Source organism: Cervus canadensis, chromosome 1 (genome assembly GCF_019320065.1).
Source record: "Cervus canadensis isolate Bull #8, Minnesota chromosome 1, ASM1932006v1, whole genome shotgun sequence".
Taxonomy (NCBI): domain Eukaryota; kingdom Metazoa; phylum Chordata; class Mammalia; order Artiodactyla; family Cervidae; genus Cervus; species Cervus canadensis.
This window is the reverse complement of record NC_057386.1, coordinates 2,111,399-2,126,492: the sequence shown is the minus strand read 5'-3', so window position 1 is coordinate 2,126,492 and position 15,094 is coordinate 2,111,399. Positions and strand designations below refer to the sequence as shown.

Here is a 15,094-nt window from a genome sequence, read left to right as displayed (position 1 = left end):
AACACAAATGCATCATCAAAATGAGTCGTTCAGGATTAGGGTGAACTTCCAACCCAACAGGACTGATGCGCGGATAAAAAGGAGAAATTTGATGAAGGCACTTCCATGGGAGAAGTCCAGGTAACAGTGAAGGAAAGATCTGGGAGATGCTTCTAGGAGCCGAGCAATGCCAAAGATCCCTGGCAAGCCCCAGAAGCCAGGGGGGAAGCGTGGAGGGGACAGTCCCTGGTTAGTTCTCAGAAGGAATCTACCCTGCTGACAGCTGAATCTCAGACTTCCCGCCCCCAGAACCAAGAGACAATGCGTTTCTGTTGTGCAAGTCACCCAATCAGCGATACTTCATTATGGCGGCCCCTGCAAACCCACAGCCCTGCAGTAGGTGAGCTTCCTGAGGGTAGAGGTGGAAGTCTAGCTGACTTTGTAGTCACCGAGCATGGAACAGGCTGCAGATTATTTATATAGTTCTTCAATAATGCATGTTAAATCAACCATGAAATATCAATATCTGGCCCTCTGCCTCCCACATGCAGTCTCATCCATCTGAGGTCTTATCCTTAGACATGTCATAGCAGAAAAGAAAGACTGAAATGTAACTTGAAAAAAAGTCATCCTAACCTTCACATGGACTTCCCAGGTGGCTCAGCGGTAAAGAACCCGCCTGCCCATGCAGGAGATGCAGGTTCTATCCCTAGATCGGGAAGATCCCCGGGAGGAGGAAATGGCAACCCACTCCAGGATTCTTGCCTGGGAAATCCCATGGACACAGAAATCTGGCAGGCTATAGTCCACAGGGTTGCAAAAGAGCTGGACATGACTTTGGCGACTAAAAAATAACAACCCTGACATATCCAGATTTCTCCATCTCATTCTTAAATCAATTTCAGAATTAAATCTACATTTCCCCCTTTCTTTATCTATAAAAATAGACGCTTACTCAGGAACAAAGTCCCAAGCAAGGAGACTTGGCAAGCTACCTGCGGGAGATGGCAGACCTGGGTGGGTCACGTGGTCTCTTTAACTGCTCAGCAAGGTGACGACGCAAAAACTGCCCCATGGTGTTCCTGACTCAGGCTGAGGGGCAGGCGGGGGGCAGTGATTCAACCCACCCACCTAATCCACTCCACAGACCCTGAGTTGATTGAAGTCACCAAGGAGAAAGAAGGTGACTCAGTGCTTGTTACACCGAGAAGTAGTCTATTGTGAACTCCAAAGCTGTAGGTCACTGTGTTTTTAAAACCAAGATAATGAAAGAAAAAAACACGAATGTAATCTAACAATTGTATGGAAATGCCAACTGTATTAAATATATTTCTCTTTTACATGGAATTTTCCTGAAATTAAAAACACACACAAACATGTATGAACTCCCTGGCCAGTCCCCGGTATCAGGTTTGAGAAAGTAAGTTTGGTAAAACAAAGAACTTTCTAGAGCATTTCTCCTCAGGTCTAAGTAAAAGGAGGTGTCTCCAGTGGCTCAGCGGTAAAGAACCTCCCTGCCAATGTAGGAGATGAGGGTTCAATCCCTGGGTTGGGAAGGTCCCCTGGAGAACGGAATGGCAACCCGCTCCAGTGTTCTTGCCTGGAGAATTCCATGGTCAGAGGAGCCTGGCAGGATACAGTCCAGGGGGTCACACAGAGTCAGACTCGACTGAGCGACTAACGCTTTCACTTTTCAAAAGTAAAAGGAGAATTCAGAAGGACGGTTTTCCTTCTTTTCAACTGCCTTCAGATGATTCTAGAAGAGGGAGAAGGAGCTGAGAAATGGAAAAGGCAGGTTGGCAGGTTATAAAAAAATGAAAACTGCAGCTGTGGTCATGCTCTGGAAACTATTCTGTGACCTAGCTAGACGTTGATTATTGAACCAACAGCTTGCTTATATAATTACACTGTGCCCATAAACCCAGCTGATATGATATACTTGTTTAACTATTAACCTCTAGGTTTCCTGGAGTTTCCACAATCAAAAAAAATAAAAAAAAAAAAAAAACCACCTAAAAGTATGACATAGGACACGTTTCACTTGTTAACCTATTGTGATCATACGCGGTAAGTACAGTGTTGAGGTAAGTAGAAAAAGGAAGTCCTTAGAAAACACATATAAGGTCCTCGAAACTCCAGAGGTTTTCCTAAGGCCATCTTCTCTTTTTTCATTCTTCTAAGAAATAGTTATGCCTATGTTTGCTGTTGTTCAGTCACTAAATCTTGTCCAACTCTTTGCAACCCCATGGACTCTTTTCAAGGCGTGCCAGGCTCCTCTGTCCATGGGATTTCCCAGGCAAGCATACTGGAGTGGGTTGCCATTTCCTTCTCCAGGGTATCGTCACCATCTGGGGATCAAACCCAGGTCTCCTGCATGGTAGGCAGATTCTTTACCATCTGAGCTACAGGGAAGCCCCTAGAACCTTCTACAGTTTGCTCAAATTCATGTCCATTGAGTTGGTGATGCCATCTCATCCTCTGTTGCCCCCTTCTCCTTTTTCTTCAATCTTTCCCAGCATCAGGGGCTTTTCCAATGAGTCAGCTCTTCATATCAGGTGGCAAAAGTATTGGGGTTTCAGCTTCAGCATCAGTCCTTCCAATGAATATTCAGGGTTGATTTTCTTTAGGATGAACTGGTTGGATCTCCTTGCTGTCCAAGGGACTCTCAAGAGTCTTCTCCAACACCACAGTTCAAAAACATCATTTCTTTGGCGCTCAGCCTTCTTTATGGTCCAACTCTGACATCCATAGACGACTACTGGAAAAACCATAGCTTTGACTACATGGACCTTTGTCAGCAAAGTGATCTCTCTGCTTTTTAATATGCTATCTAGGTTTGTCGTGACTTTCTCATCGACTGTGAAAATCAGATTGATGCTTACACATTCATGGTAAAAATTTTCCTGATCTCCTCATCTGTAAGGCTTTCTAATCCACAGTGTCTATTCTAAGCATATCTAAGTTCTAGCTTGTATTCTACACATTTCTCTGCAATCTTACCTCTCACTAGACTATAAGCTCCTTAAGGAGATGGAGAGAAAGAAAGAGTAAAGCAAGGTTCTGTTTATAGCGAGCTTACTATAGCCCAGTGCCTCAAAGCCAGCAGGGGTCTCAATAAATACTGTATAAATAAACAAATGCCAAGCACTGCCCAAAGAACATTACACACATAGCCTTGCTTAATTTTTTTTAATAGCTATGATTTATTGAGTTGTTACTATGTGCCAGGCACTGTTTTAAGTACCTTAAAAAATATTATCTTTTTAAAAAATATGTGCTGATTTATTTATTTCTCCAGGCCTTAGTTGCGGCATGCAGGACCTTTTGTTGTGGCATGTGGGATCCAGCTCCCCAACCCAGGCCCCCTGTACCCAGAGCTCAGAGTCTTGGCCACTGGACCACCAGGGAAGTCCCATCTTGCTAAATTTTTATAACAATACTGTGAATGTGTCAGTCTCCACTCAGCAGGTCAGGAAATGGAAGGTAAAGATCAAGTAGATTTTTCAAGGCTCCGAGTAAGTTAAAAAATAGAGCAGAGTGCATTTCTGTCTAGTTCCACCCAGCACGGTATCTTGAACATAATAGTCAAAATGGTATCTGTTTAGCGGCTTCATTTAAAATGATAACCAACCAGCTCAGGGAACTCTGCTCAGCGTTATGTGGCAGCCTGGAGGGGAGCGGAATTTGCGGGAGAAGTTTGCGGGAGAATGGATACATGTCAATGTACAGCTGAGTCACTTTGCTGTCCACCGGAAACTACTGGCTATAATTCATAGCCCATAAACTATTGTTAATCGGCTATACTCCAATATAAGATAGAGTGCTTTTTAAAAGTTATTTGTTCATATGTTATATATTTTAAAGATCACTCTGTATATCGCCATATATAGATAGATATTGATAAATATGGCTTCGCTGGTGGCTCAGACAGTAAAGATTCTCCCTGCACTCCAGGAGACCTGGGTTCAATCCCTGGGTCAGGAAGATCCCCTGGAGAAGGGAATGGCAACCCACTCCAGCATTTTCGCCTGGAGAATTCCATGGACAGAGGAGCCTGGCGGGCTACAGTTCACTGGGTCACAGAGAGTCGGACACGACTGAGCAACTAATACTATAATTATTGATATCTAAGGCAATGGCAACCCACTCCAGTACTCTTGCCTGGAAAATCCCATGGATGGAGGAGCTTGGTAGGCTGCAGTCCATGGGGTTGCTAAAAGTCAGACATGATTGAGCGACTTCACTTTCACTTTCCACATTCAAGCATTGGAGAAGGAAATGGCAACCCACTCCAGTGTTCTTGCCTGGAGAATCCCAGGGACGGCGGAGCCTGGTGGGCTGCCATCTGTGGGGAGGCACAGAGTTGGACACGACTGAAGTGACTTAGCAGCAGCAGCAGCATGCCTGTAGATATGCTAACAGTAGCAATAGAAAGATTTTTTTTTTAATACCTAGGAATATGTTTAACTAGAAATCAGCAGAACCTTCTGGAAGAAAATGTTATATTTCTATTGAGGTACATAAAAGAAAACTTAAATAAATCACACATTTATCTTGGGATTAAAGGTTTAAACTTGCAGTAAAGAAGTCAATTCCAGTTAGACTGATCTATAAATTTAGTAGGACTTGGGCGCTTCAGGTCTGAGCCATTCTGCTCCTACTGGTTCTCCAGGTTCTTGCTTCACCCTTATCTCTAACTCATCCTTCCCATGCGGGGTTAGAGGGGGGAGGACACAGGAAAGGAATGAACAGCTTGTCCCTGGACACCCCGCCATCCACCCCCAGGGTTTCCTCGGGGGATCCCAGGAAGCGGCTGGAGCCTTGGTTTGACTGTCCTGCTCTGAGAGGAGAGAAAGCTGGGAGAGAATTCATCGCCTTGAAAGAAGATGCACACCTGCCTCTTCAACCACACACAAAAAAGAGGTGATTCTGGTTTCTTCCACACCTTCCAGTAGAAAAGGAAAACAGGGAAGACGCAGGTTCATTCACAGTTGCAAGGAAACTGCACTTGTCACATTTACATAGAAGCAACCAAGAAGAACGGAAATCACTAACCCAACAAGGCATTATTCCTCTACTGAGCTATGTTGCCAAACAGGCTGCGCTTTTCTTACTGTTTTAAGGCAATTTCACTTGGATGTGCACGGAAACACACAAGGTTTAGATCTGCTTAGTTACAGACCCTAAGACAGGTAATGGAATCACCATTCATTACTGATGCTCAACAAATCTCCGTCTACTGGTCTGTACACACCAGTTTGTCAGTAGACCAGTTGTAACCAGCTTCCTCCAACCAATGGGCAGTTTATACTTGGAATTCAACCTGAACTCTCAGGATGGGTCAATATTTTAGGCCTAAAGGAACATCTCAAAAGGAACCTATCCATAGGGAGCCACCGGTCAGCCCCTCCTAATGACAACACGTGACCCTGGTGTGCACAAGTTCCCACGGAACCCATTCATGTTTTCTGTCTCCAACCGTGTCTTCCAGGTAATGGGTTCAGCCATTTATGATGAAGTGACCTCTCAAGTGGAGGAGCCAGGAAGTCAGGTGCTGGGGTCACACAGACCATGATTAAGGCTCTGCTCTGTCACAATCAACCTTGACATCTAACCTCTGGCCTCAGTTGCTCATATACAAAATGGGGCATCATCGCATCAGGCCCTGCTGAGGTGAGAAGGAGACATGTTCATCGCTGAGCGCAGTTATCTGGAATATGAAAGCCTCCACAGTGATGCTGCCATCTTGGATGACGGGAAAGACAGCACTTCCTTGCAGGGGACTAAAGCAGACCTCACTTTGGAGATGACGAACAATCTGGGCTCGTCCATCCAAAGCAACTCTGTCTTCACGTTACCTCCTTCCACGTCCTCCCCTTCCCTCACTTCCGCAACCTTTGCCAGCACCTTCCCTGATAAATATTAATACACAACCTCCACAATATCAGCGACTCTGAAAGCAACAGGATCCTCACACACAAAACGCAACTGCCCACCCAGATTTGGGGGAGCTCTTATGAGAAAATGGGCTTCCAGGGGGTATCAGTGGCTAAGAATCTGCCTGCCAACAGAGCAGACGTAGGAGACTTGGGTTCGGTCCCTGGGTCAGGAAGGTCCCCTGGAGAAGGAAATGGCAAGCCACTCCAGTACTCTTGCCTGGAGAATCCCATGGACAGAGGAGCCTGGCGGGCTCCAGTCCAGGGGGTCACAGAGAGTCAGACAGGACTGACTGAGCATAAGCTCCACGTGAGACAATGGCTGCAGCCTTCAGGAGGCGATAACCTGCCTGGGTGAGACGGAGGCTCTTACGATGAAGGACGGTCCTGTCCTCATCCACACAGAAGACACAACGGCAGCCCTGAGCTGTGTCACGATACCAACCCACAAGGCCAGGCAGTGTGGGAGCATGACTTGGTTTTAGTTCATTGGCTTTTTGCACAAAATGTGGGACAAAGAAGTGGAGGATGAAGGGACCAGGGGAAGAACTAATGATCAGTTTTCTCAAAGGGGCGGGAAAGAAAGATGAGAACATAAAAGAAACGCAGAGCAAACAGGAAGAGTGCAGCGGAGGGGAGAGGACTCGGGATGGGCCAACGAGACGGCCGCTCAGCCGGGCGGAAATGAGCAATGGCCCACCCATCTCACAGCCAGGAGAGACGCCACTCAGAGGCTTCCTGTGGGCTGGGCCCGAGGTCACCGGCTGCGTCCCGGGTGAGTGGCCATCCAGGTTAACGACTTCCAATTAAAGCCAAAGAGGAATGTAATATGGACCAGAAGTCATCACATGATTGAGGAAAGTCACAAAGGGCAAGGTCACCGAGCTTTTTTTTGAAAAGGGCCAGAGTCAATATTCTCTGCAGGACATGCAGTCTCCATCACAGTGATTCGACTACACAATCGCGGGGGAGGAAGCAGCCCTCAACCACACAGAAATGAATGCACAGAGCTGTGTCCCAATAAAACTTTATCGGGAGACACTGACTTCAAATTTTATATAACTCTCTTGTGTCATGAAATGTTATTCTTTTTAATTCTTTTTTCCCAATCATTTGTAAATGTGTAAACCATTTTGGCTCACAGGCTGGCTGATTCATGTTGATACATAGCAGAAACCAACACAATATTGTGAAGTAATTATCCTTCAATTAAAAAATAAATTAATTAAAAACAAAACAAACAGGTGGGTCCAGATTAGACCCCCAGACTATGGTTTGCTGGCCCCAGTGATGCGCTTGGGCCCTGCAGCCAGACAGGACAGGCTTTGCATCCTGCCTGGGCTGCCTGCTGGGTTTCCAGCCCCAGGCATATTAGTGAACTCTCCAAAGCCCAAGAGCCCTCTTAATTTGTAAATTAGCAATAACTGCACCTGTCCTCCTCAGCTTCACAGGTGGTTCAGTGGTAAAGAATCCACCCACCAATGCAGGAGACACAGGTTCCATGGCTGGGTCAGGAAGACTCCCTGGAGAGGGAAATGGCACCCCACTCCAGGATTCTTACCTGGGAAACGCCTTGGACAGAGGAGCCTGGCGGGCTACAGTCCATGGAGTGGCAAAGAGTTGGACACGACTGAGCATACACACGCCTATTGTCCTGCTAGGATTTAGGTGAAGTTCAAAAGCATAACACCTGAAAAGTGACTGAGAAATAATAAGTGATGAGGATAATGATAGCTCTGGGTAACGGGGTGTGGGCTGTGATGGCTTCAGATCTATAGCTAATTATCTCTGGGGAAAAAAAGAAAAAGAAAGGCTGACCCCAACCCAACTTAAGGATAAATATACAGACTGGAAAATAAAACAGACGAAGAGGGATCCAACAAGAGCCTATTCACTGGGCGACAGAGGATGAGAGGTTGGATAGATCGTCAGCTCAGTGGACATGAGTTTGAGCAAACTCCGGGAGACAGCGGAGGACAGGGAAGCCTGGCGTGCTGCAGTCCATGGGGTCGCAGAGTTGGACTCAACTGAGAGATTGAACAACGAACAACAACTCAGAACTAAGTTGACTAAATTATGATGATTTGTGATGGACTTCGTGTGTGTGTGTGTGTGTGTGTGTGTGTGTAAGTTATAACGTGAATACCTCTCCACTGCAGAAAGAGGGGGTTTTAGGAACTGTGTACCAAACCGTATGCACCAGCTCACAGGAAGGAAGGCCATGTGAGGAAGCAGAGCGGGAACGAAACGAGATGGGGCAAAGCCAGGGGCGGTGGTGGGTCCAGGAGAAGACTGCTACTGGAGGTTACCTGGGCAGAGGTCCCTGCTTGGTCACAGGGCTGCCAGCGATTAAGAATTGACAGCTCATCTCTGACAACCCTTCAGATGCTCGAGTTCAGAGGTAACTTGCAAACCAGCTCCTAAAACCAGCACGGGCTGGAGGAATTCACTTCAATCCTACCCCACTGGACTCTCCAGACAACTCATCTTCGTCCTGCATATTCTTTGAGCTGGGTGAGGATCACTCAATCTTTAAATCTGCTTAGAAGGCCCAGGCAGGCAGAATGACACTTCTTTAGGAATGGTTCAGTTGCTTTTTATGCTACACTTGCAACTTTCAAATAATCAAGCAAAGATAGAATGGAGACATCAATGTGGAAAAGGAAGCACAGGAAAACTGCATTATAATTTAATTACCCCACACCTTTTATGAAAAATGATAGCGAGCACCACTGATGAAAAATACTTGCATTGTCAGACATTCATTGAGCACCTATTGCTCATGAGCTCAAAGAGGCAGAGTTGCAAAGATGCAGAAGAAGAAATGTTAGCTACCTAGCAAGAGGCTTTCAGAGATCATCCATAAAAGGCAAACAACTACAGTGGCTAAAATTTGCAGCTGTATAGTGTAGGCACTGGAATTAAAATGAGAGCATTTGCAAAATATCCTTTGGCAGAAAATTGATTAAAAAAAAAAACCACAGCTGTGATCAAGTATCACAGTTTCACTCGGGCGCAGAGAGCACCTCCGGTGATTGTACCGTCAGCCTCCCCTGCCAGCATGCTTCCCGCAAAAACAAACAAAACAAAAAAAATGTGAAATATCCTCAAGATTCTGGAAAAGACGTTTTATAAATGTGGATTCCTAGTGTTTGTGTGAGGTTTAGTGAAAAGAACGCTGGGGCAAAGAATCAGGAGGTGTAAGTTCCACCTATGGCTCGGTCTTCAGGCAAATCACTTTCTTTCAGAGCTTCCGTTTGCTCTTTGTAAAATGAGGTGATTAGATTATAAAACTCCTTCCACAGCTCTACATTCTACTACTTAATATCAAGGTGCATAAATAGGAGCATTGACTAAGGAAGGCTGTATCAAGAATATGTGAACGGTGATTGACTTGATATAATTTCTGAGGTCATCAAAGCAGATCCTCACCTTCATTCTTCCAACAAATCTAGCAAAGGAAACCCCTTTTATGGTTAGCTGTTGCACATGAAGCTAAAAACAAAAAAAAAGAATTATTCTGCCACGATGCACATAATACAACCAGGTGCTTATGGGAGAATCACTCACGAAACCAAAGAAAAACTACTTTTGCCTGTAGAGATAACTGAAAATGCACAGATGTCCAGAAGTTAGTAAATTCCAGATGGAATTTAAATCAAATCATTATACTTTTCTTATTATTGTCATCCAGATTTGGCTAGCTACAGACAGTAGAACAAAATGAGTCTACAAAGTATATGTTTACTTAAGACATTTTGGTTAAAATTAAAATTAGAACTCCCAGGGCATTAAACTGTTTAGATGCATGAAAGTTGAACCCAGCTTTGAACCCATGATTACCTAAGCTCTGCCATCTTGGAATGTTCTGGCTTAACTCTGAAAATAATCTGATCCCCAAATTAAAATTTTTAAAGACACATTTTATGAGGGAAAAAAAAATTCAAACACATGAAACACAGATGTCAAAAAGAAAAAAGAAAAATTCAACTTCTTCAGCAGTAAAATTCAAATGAGAGTAAAATAGTAATACTTTTTATCAAATTGGCAAAAATTTTTTTTAAATTATTATACACAGGATGAAGGAAAGAGCATAACCATTTTTTTTTAAAGCTTATATTGGGGTATGGTTGATTTACAATGTTGTATTAGTTTTAGATGTACAGAAAAATGCTTCAGAAATACATATACGTGTATCTGTTCTTCTCAAGTTCTTTCCCACGTAGGTTATTACAGAGTATTAAGTAGAGTTCCCGGTGCGCTGCAGTAGGCCCTTGTTGATTATCTGTTTTGTTTATTTTTTAGTTGGTTTTTATTGGCGTATAGTGGCTTTCCCATGTTATGTTGGTTTCTGCCATGCAGAGTGAACCAGCCGCATGCAGACATGTATCCCCTTTCTGGACTTCATCCCCACTTAGGTCACCACCGAGCACTGGCTAGGGTTGCCTGTGCTGTTCAGTTGGTTTCCCATTTTATACGCAGGAGTATGCACAGCCTCTCTGAAGAGTAACTCATTGGGCACTGTTTACCAGGATGCTTAAAGGGCGCGCACGAACACTTGCAAACAGCGCCGGGGAGTGAGCACCAGTGTTGGCACCTGGGGGGCCGCACACCCACGCCAGCCTTCGCTCAGCACTCCCGCTTCTAGGGATCCGTCCTAAAGAGACGGGCCGATGTTCAAACACGTGTGTTCAAGGGGTTATAGTCCCTGCAGTATTGTGCAGAGCTGTGAAAAAGTGGAACTCTCTGAGGGTCCAACTGGGGACTGATGAAACAGGTACCTTCTTACAAATTAAAATGAGCAACTGCTAAGAAGAAGGAGGAAGCGGTAGGTGCATGCCCGGGGAAAGCTGTCCGATGACACACGGGCCAGTATAACGTGAGCTGCAGAATACCGCATGCAGCGCAAAAGAGCACGTGTGTTCACCTGCCGGGTCCCCAAAACGTCAGCAGGCGTTAGCTGTGGGCTCTGTGACTCTGAGCGGTTTTTATTTTCTCATTATGAATTTCTCTTCTGCTTGAATTTTTTTTCAATGATTATATATTGTTTTCATAGTACTAAAAGAGTCATTTTTAGAAGATGAAGAAAATAATGCAGCATGGGGAAGAATTAGAGATTCGTAACCTGTAGTTCTATGTCCTGGAATTTAGCCAAAGGCCATAGTATATATAATGTCTGAACTGGGACGTTTATCATAGCAATGCTTATAACATTGAAAGCTCATAAACATTCATGTTCTATTTAAATAAATTCTAGTGTTAGAATTAGATTATGAATGTAGCGATATATTAACTTTGACTATTTCATAGTATTATTGGCAAGTGAACCAAAGGCAACCGAATCATTTTATAAACATTTTGGACTTATTCATATTCACATATGTATCAGGACAGGAAAAAAGTCCAAAAGGATATAGGCCAAAATGTACACTGTCCTCACTAATGATTCTTGTTTTTCTTTCCTACAATTTCAAGTATTTCTACAATACAGTAATACTTAGGCACTTTCCTAAGTTTTAAAAATATTCCTTATAGACCTTTCAAACTTTAAAATAATGTAAAGCAGTTATAATGATACTAATCTGTGAAAAACAAAGGAACAAGAATCTCAGCCCTTTCCTCCAGCATCGGACTTACCGCCCAGAGACCCCCGGGGAAGCCCCTGCGGCTGACCTGCATGTTGTAAAGTCGTGAATGCCACATGGATACACAACAAGCTCAGGAAGCCCAGGCCACCTCTTCTGATTTTTATGTCCTGAGATGTACGAGGTTATAAAACAGACTGGCTCAGATTACAGGCTAAGCATGACAAGTCTCTCGGGTACAACCTAACAAAGGAATTTACAGAATGAGAAATGTACACTTTTCATTTCCCAGGCTGGCATGAATTTCAGAAGCAAAAAAATCACAGTAGGGCTGGGTCCTTTGACAATCCTTGCCTGTCAGTCTCCTCTGCAGGCTTCTGAACTGTGCCTGATACACAGTCCCCGTGACACAACGTACCTATCACTATTTTAAACAAAGACAAACTAATATTTTTTAAAGGTGAGTCGAGGGAGGAGTGAGAAGAGTGCCTTGGTAACAGGGTCCAGCGTTTTCTCTCTTTTCAGGTGGACGGGGGGGGATGCCAGACTCCCTCCCTCCGGCTGTCCCTCCCTCAGATCACTGTGGCTGATAACAATAGTTTTACTCTCCGGGGTAATGTAGACGACACATTTTCCTGTAGCCTGTCTTCCGGTAAAGTGTAGGAATTCCTGCACTCTCTGGGTGCCCTTCCTGTTAACTTACATTTCAGATTTCCTCAAAAGGCATTCTGCCACTTTAATATTTGAAAAATGTCAGCTCAACCCCAGACAGCTAATATAAACAAGCTGAAAAGCCTACCACCTAAAGTTACAACTGTGGAAAACAAAATTTCTTTTTAAGAAATTCTTTCTGGGAATCTCACTGTTGGTGAGGCTGGAGAGGAGTAAGCCAGCCCTCCCAGCTCCCAGAGAGTCTGTAATTCTTTTGCCTCTGCTGTGCCTTAAATTAGAGGTCTGAAAAACTGAATTACAGTGATCTAGAAGGTTCGTAAAGGTCCTTGAATTGAACATGTTGTTAAATTCTTCAATACTATGAGGTTGTAGCCACCTTTTGCTTTTCCTTCATTTCATTTGGTTATAGTATTACAAAGAAGTTTGGTACTGCGAGAAAAAAAAAAAATCTTGGCCATTTGAGAATACCGTAGCTGAGTTAGACCAGGTCCACACTGTAAAGTCCAGGCCAAAAGTCTCTGCCATTTCTGAAATAATCACACACTTCCTTCTCAAAAGTTTTCCTTTTGGACAGGAATCCCACGTTCACACCAGAGGCAACTTCCACATGGGATCCAATTAAGACAACCACTTGGATAAACAGGGATCCGTGTGAAGGATTGCCAGCACGTGATGTGTTAGGGGAGCACCCATCATGGAAGAGGGTCATGCTAACTTCTCTCTCAGCTTCCCAACTTCCTCTGCTAGGAGGGAGCTGCCTTAGGAGCGAGCCCCCAAAATGCACGAAGAAACATAATTGAGTTTAAAACCTAAGGTCCAAAGATAAGCTCACTAGAGCCCCACCTTCTTGTCTCCCAGAAAGGAGAAGCCCACTGCCATCTCTAAATTACAAATGCACCAATTCCCGTCATGATCTAAGCAAGTATCTTGCATCACAATAATTTGCATACATGCTCTGTTTCACCAAACACAAGTAAACTCCTTGAATGAAACACTTACATATGAAATATTTTTATATGTCCCCAAATCCTGTGCCAAACATACACACATATATACACTGATACACAGCTATCACCATGTATCCACTCATTTATTAAAATGACCTAAATGCATGAGTGAATATACAGCAAATACAAAGTATCCAGATGCCATCTCTCTCATACATCAAAGCCTGGAATGCCCTTCTAAGCTATGATTTCTCTGCTCAATTAGGAGACTCTAACTCACAGGTTTTACCAATATTAAGGAATACAGGCACTTCACAATGCCAATTCCTAGGTACTTGGGTGCTCTTGGCTTTTCAGATTTGCATTTTCCCCCGATACCCAGAGAAAAGAAAGAGCCTTACTTTGAATTTTTGAGAATATATGCTACTTCCTTCCTGGGCTGAGAGGTATGACTCCCACTCCCATCACACAGCTCCCCCAAAGAGTAGCAGGACGCACAGGAGACACTTGAACTCCCTGGGAGTTACTTACGGAGCCCCCTCCCCTCCCTGGCGCCCATCTCTCCCCTCCATACATTCTCGAAGGGCATGTGCTTTCCCCATGCTCAACAGGATCTGTTCTGAAACAAGTCACAGTCTCAAGGCCACCTGACAACACACCCTCAGCTCTATAATGTCACGTCAGGATCTCTGTATTTTTAATCCCCCAGCCTGACATTAGGTCTGTAAAATACAACTGTGTAAAAAAATAAAAAAATTTTTTTCAAGGAAGAAAAAAACCATAAAACAACCATAACCCTGAACTTCTGACCTATTCTAAATATAGGCAATTACACACTTATAAGATTTCATTATGGTTGTCAATGAAACCGTGCAGTCCCCCCACCTTGGTGTAAAGCTTAGAAGTACAGTTTTTCCCCCAATATTTTCCCTGGAGATGCAAAGCATCTCCCACATGGGAAAACATAAAACATCGATGTCCTTATTGCTGCTTCTAAATACTGTGAACCAATAAGCAATTAGCGTAAAGTGCAAAATCTCGGAAGAGAAAGACGTCTTGTCTGCTTTTTTGTAAAATGCTATCACTCACCTTTACTTCCTTTAAAAATCAAAAGTTGCTTAATGTTCAGAGCGATATCAATGGAAATTTAGCTAAATACTAGCACCGCAACGGTTCATTCCCAAAGGAATATAAGATTACATTAATTTCCTACTAGTTGAACTCAAGTTTTACCTTTCATCTTCATCTACCGACTTTTTAAAAGTTCGGATTCCTGTTGCACATAAGATTACCTATTATATCTGTGCATACTACAGAATTTTACAATTATATAAAGCATTGCACATTCAGACGCTACCAACCTGCTCTATCTCTCCTGACTGGGCAAAAGGCAAAAAAGAGCTCAGCAATCCTAGCAGAAGAATGCAAATAACGTCAATGCACAGCTGAACTGCAAGCCCTGCCTTACAGGAACTCTCTGTGTCTGCAAAAAAAAAAAAAAAAGACACATACTAAACAGGAAATGCAACTGAGCTGTGGAAAACCTCAAACTTAAAAATGCAATCGCCAGGCGTAAATTGCATCCATGCATTCATAAATGCATGCACAACCCTTTGCATTTTTTGCAAGTAATGCAAATAGGCTCTTACCTTTCGACTGAGACATTTTCCCCTTTCCTTTGATGGGGGAGGGGAGCACAAAAGACTTTGCCTTGCTTCTCTTCTGTAGCTAGTTTTGCAACAAAGATGCAAGCTGCAGGCGTGCAATCTTCATGCAAGTGGAGTTTCTCTTGACCGAGGCAGCAGATGGACTTCCAGGGGATCCAGATGGAAATGCACACCTTGCAAAGCAGACTGGAAAGTGATTTTTCCCCCAGTTGCAACGTTAGGGAAGGCTGTGCTGCAGCTACATGATGGGCCAGGGCTGGCAGCTAAAAGCTCCAAACTTGGAACTGAGTATCTTAGTGCGCAGACGT

At 43.9% G+C, this 15,094-nt stretch overlaps 1 protein-coding gene across 1 annotated transcript in view; it reads right to left on the bottom strand.

The window, feature by feature from the left end:
- Window positions 1–15,084, bottom strand: part of MAP2K6 (mitogen-activated protein kinase kinase 6) — a 104,482-nt gene extending 89,398 nt beyond the window's left edge. Inside the window, exon 1 of the mRNA XM_043449195.1 lies at window positions 14,769–15,084. Within this exon, the coding sequence (XP_043305130.1) occupies window positions 14,769–14,784 (16 nt within the window). The 5' untranslated portion in view covers window positions 14,785–15,084. The remainder of the gene's footprint in view (window positions 1–14,768) is intronic.
- Between the last annotated feature and the right edge of the window lie 10 nt (window positions 15,085–15,094).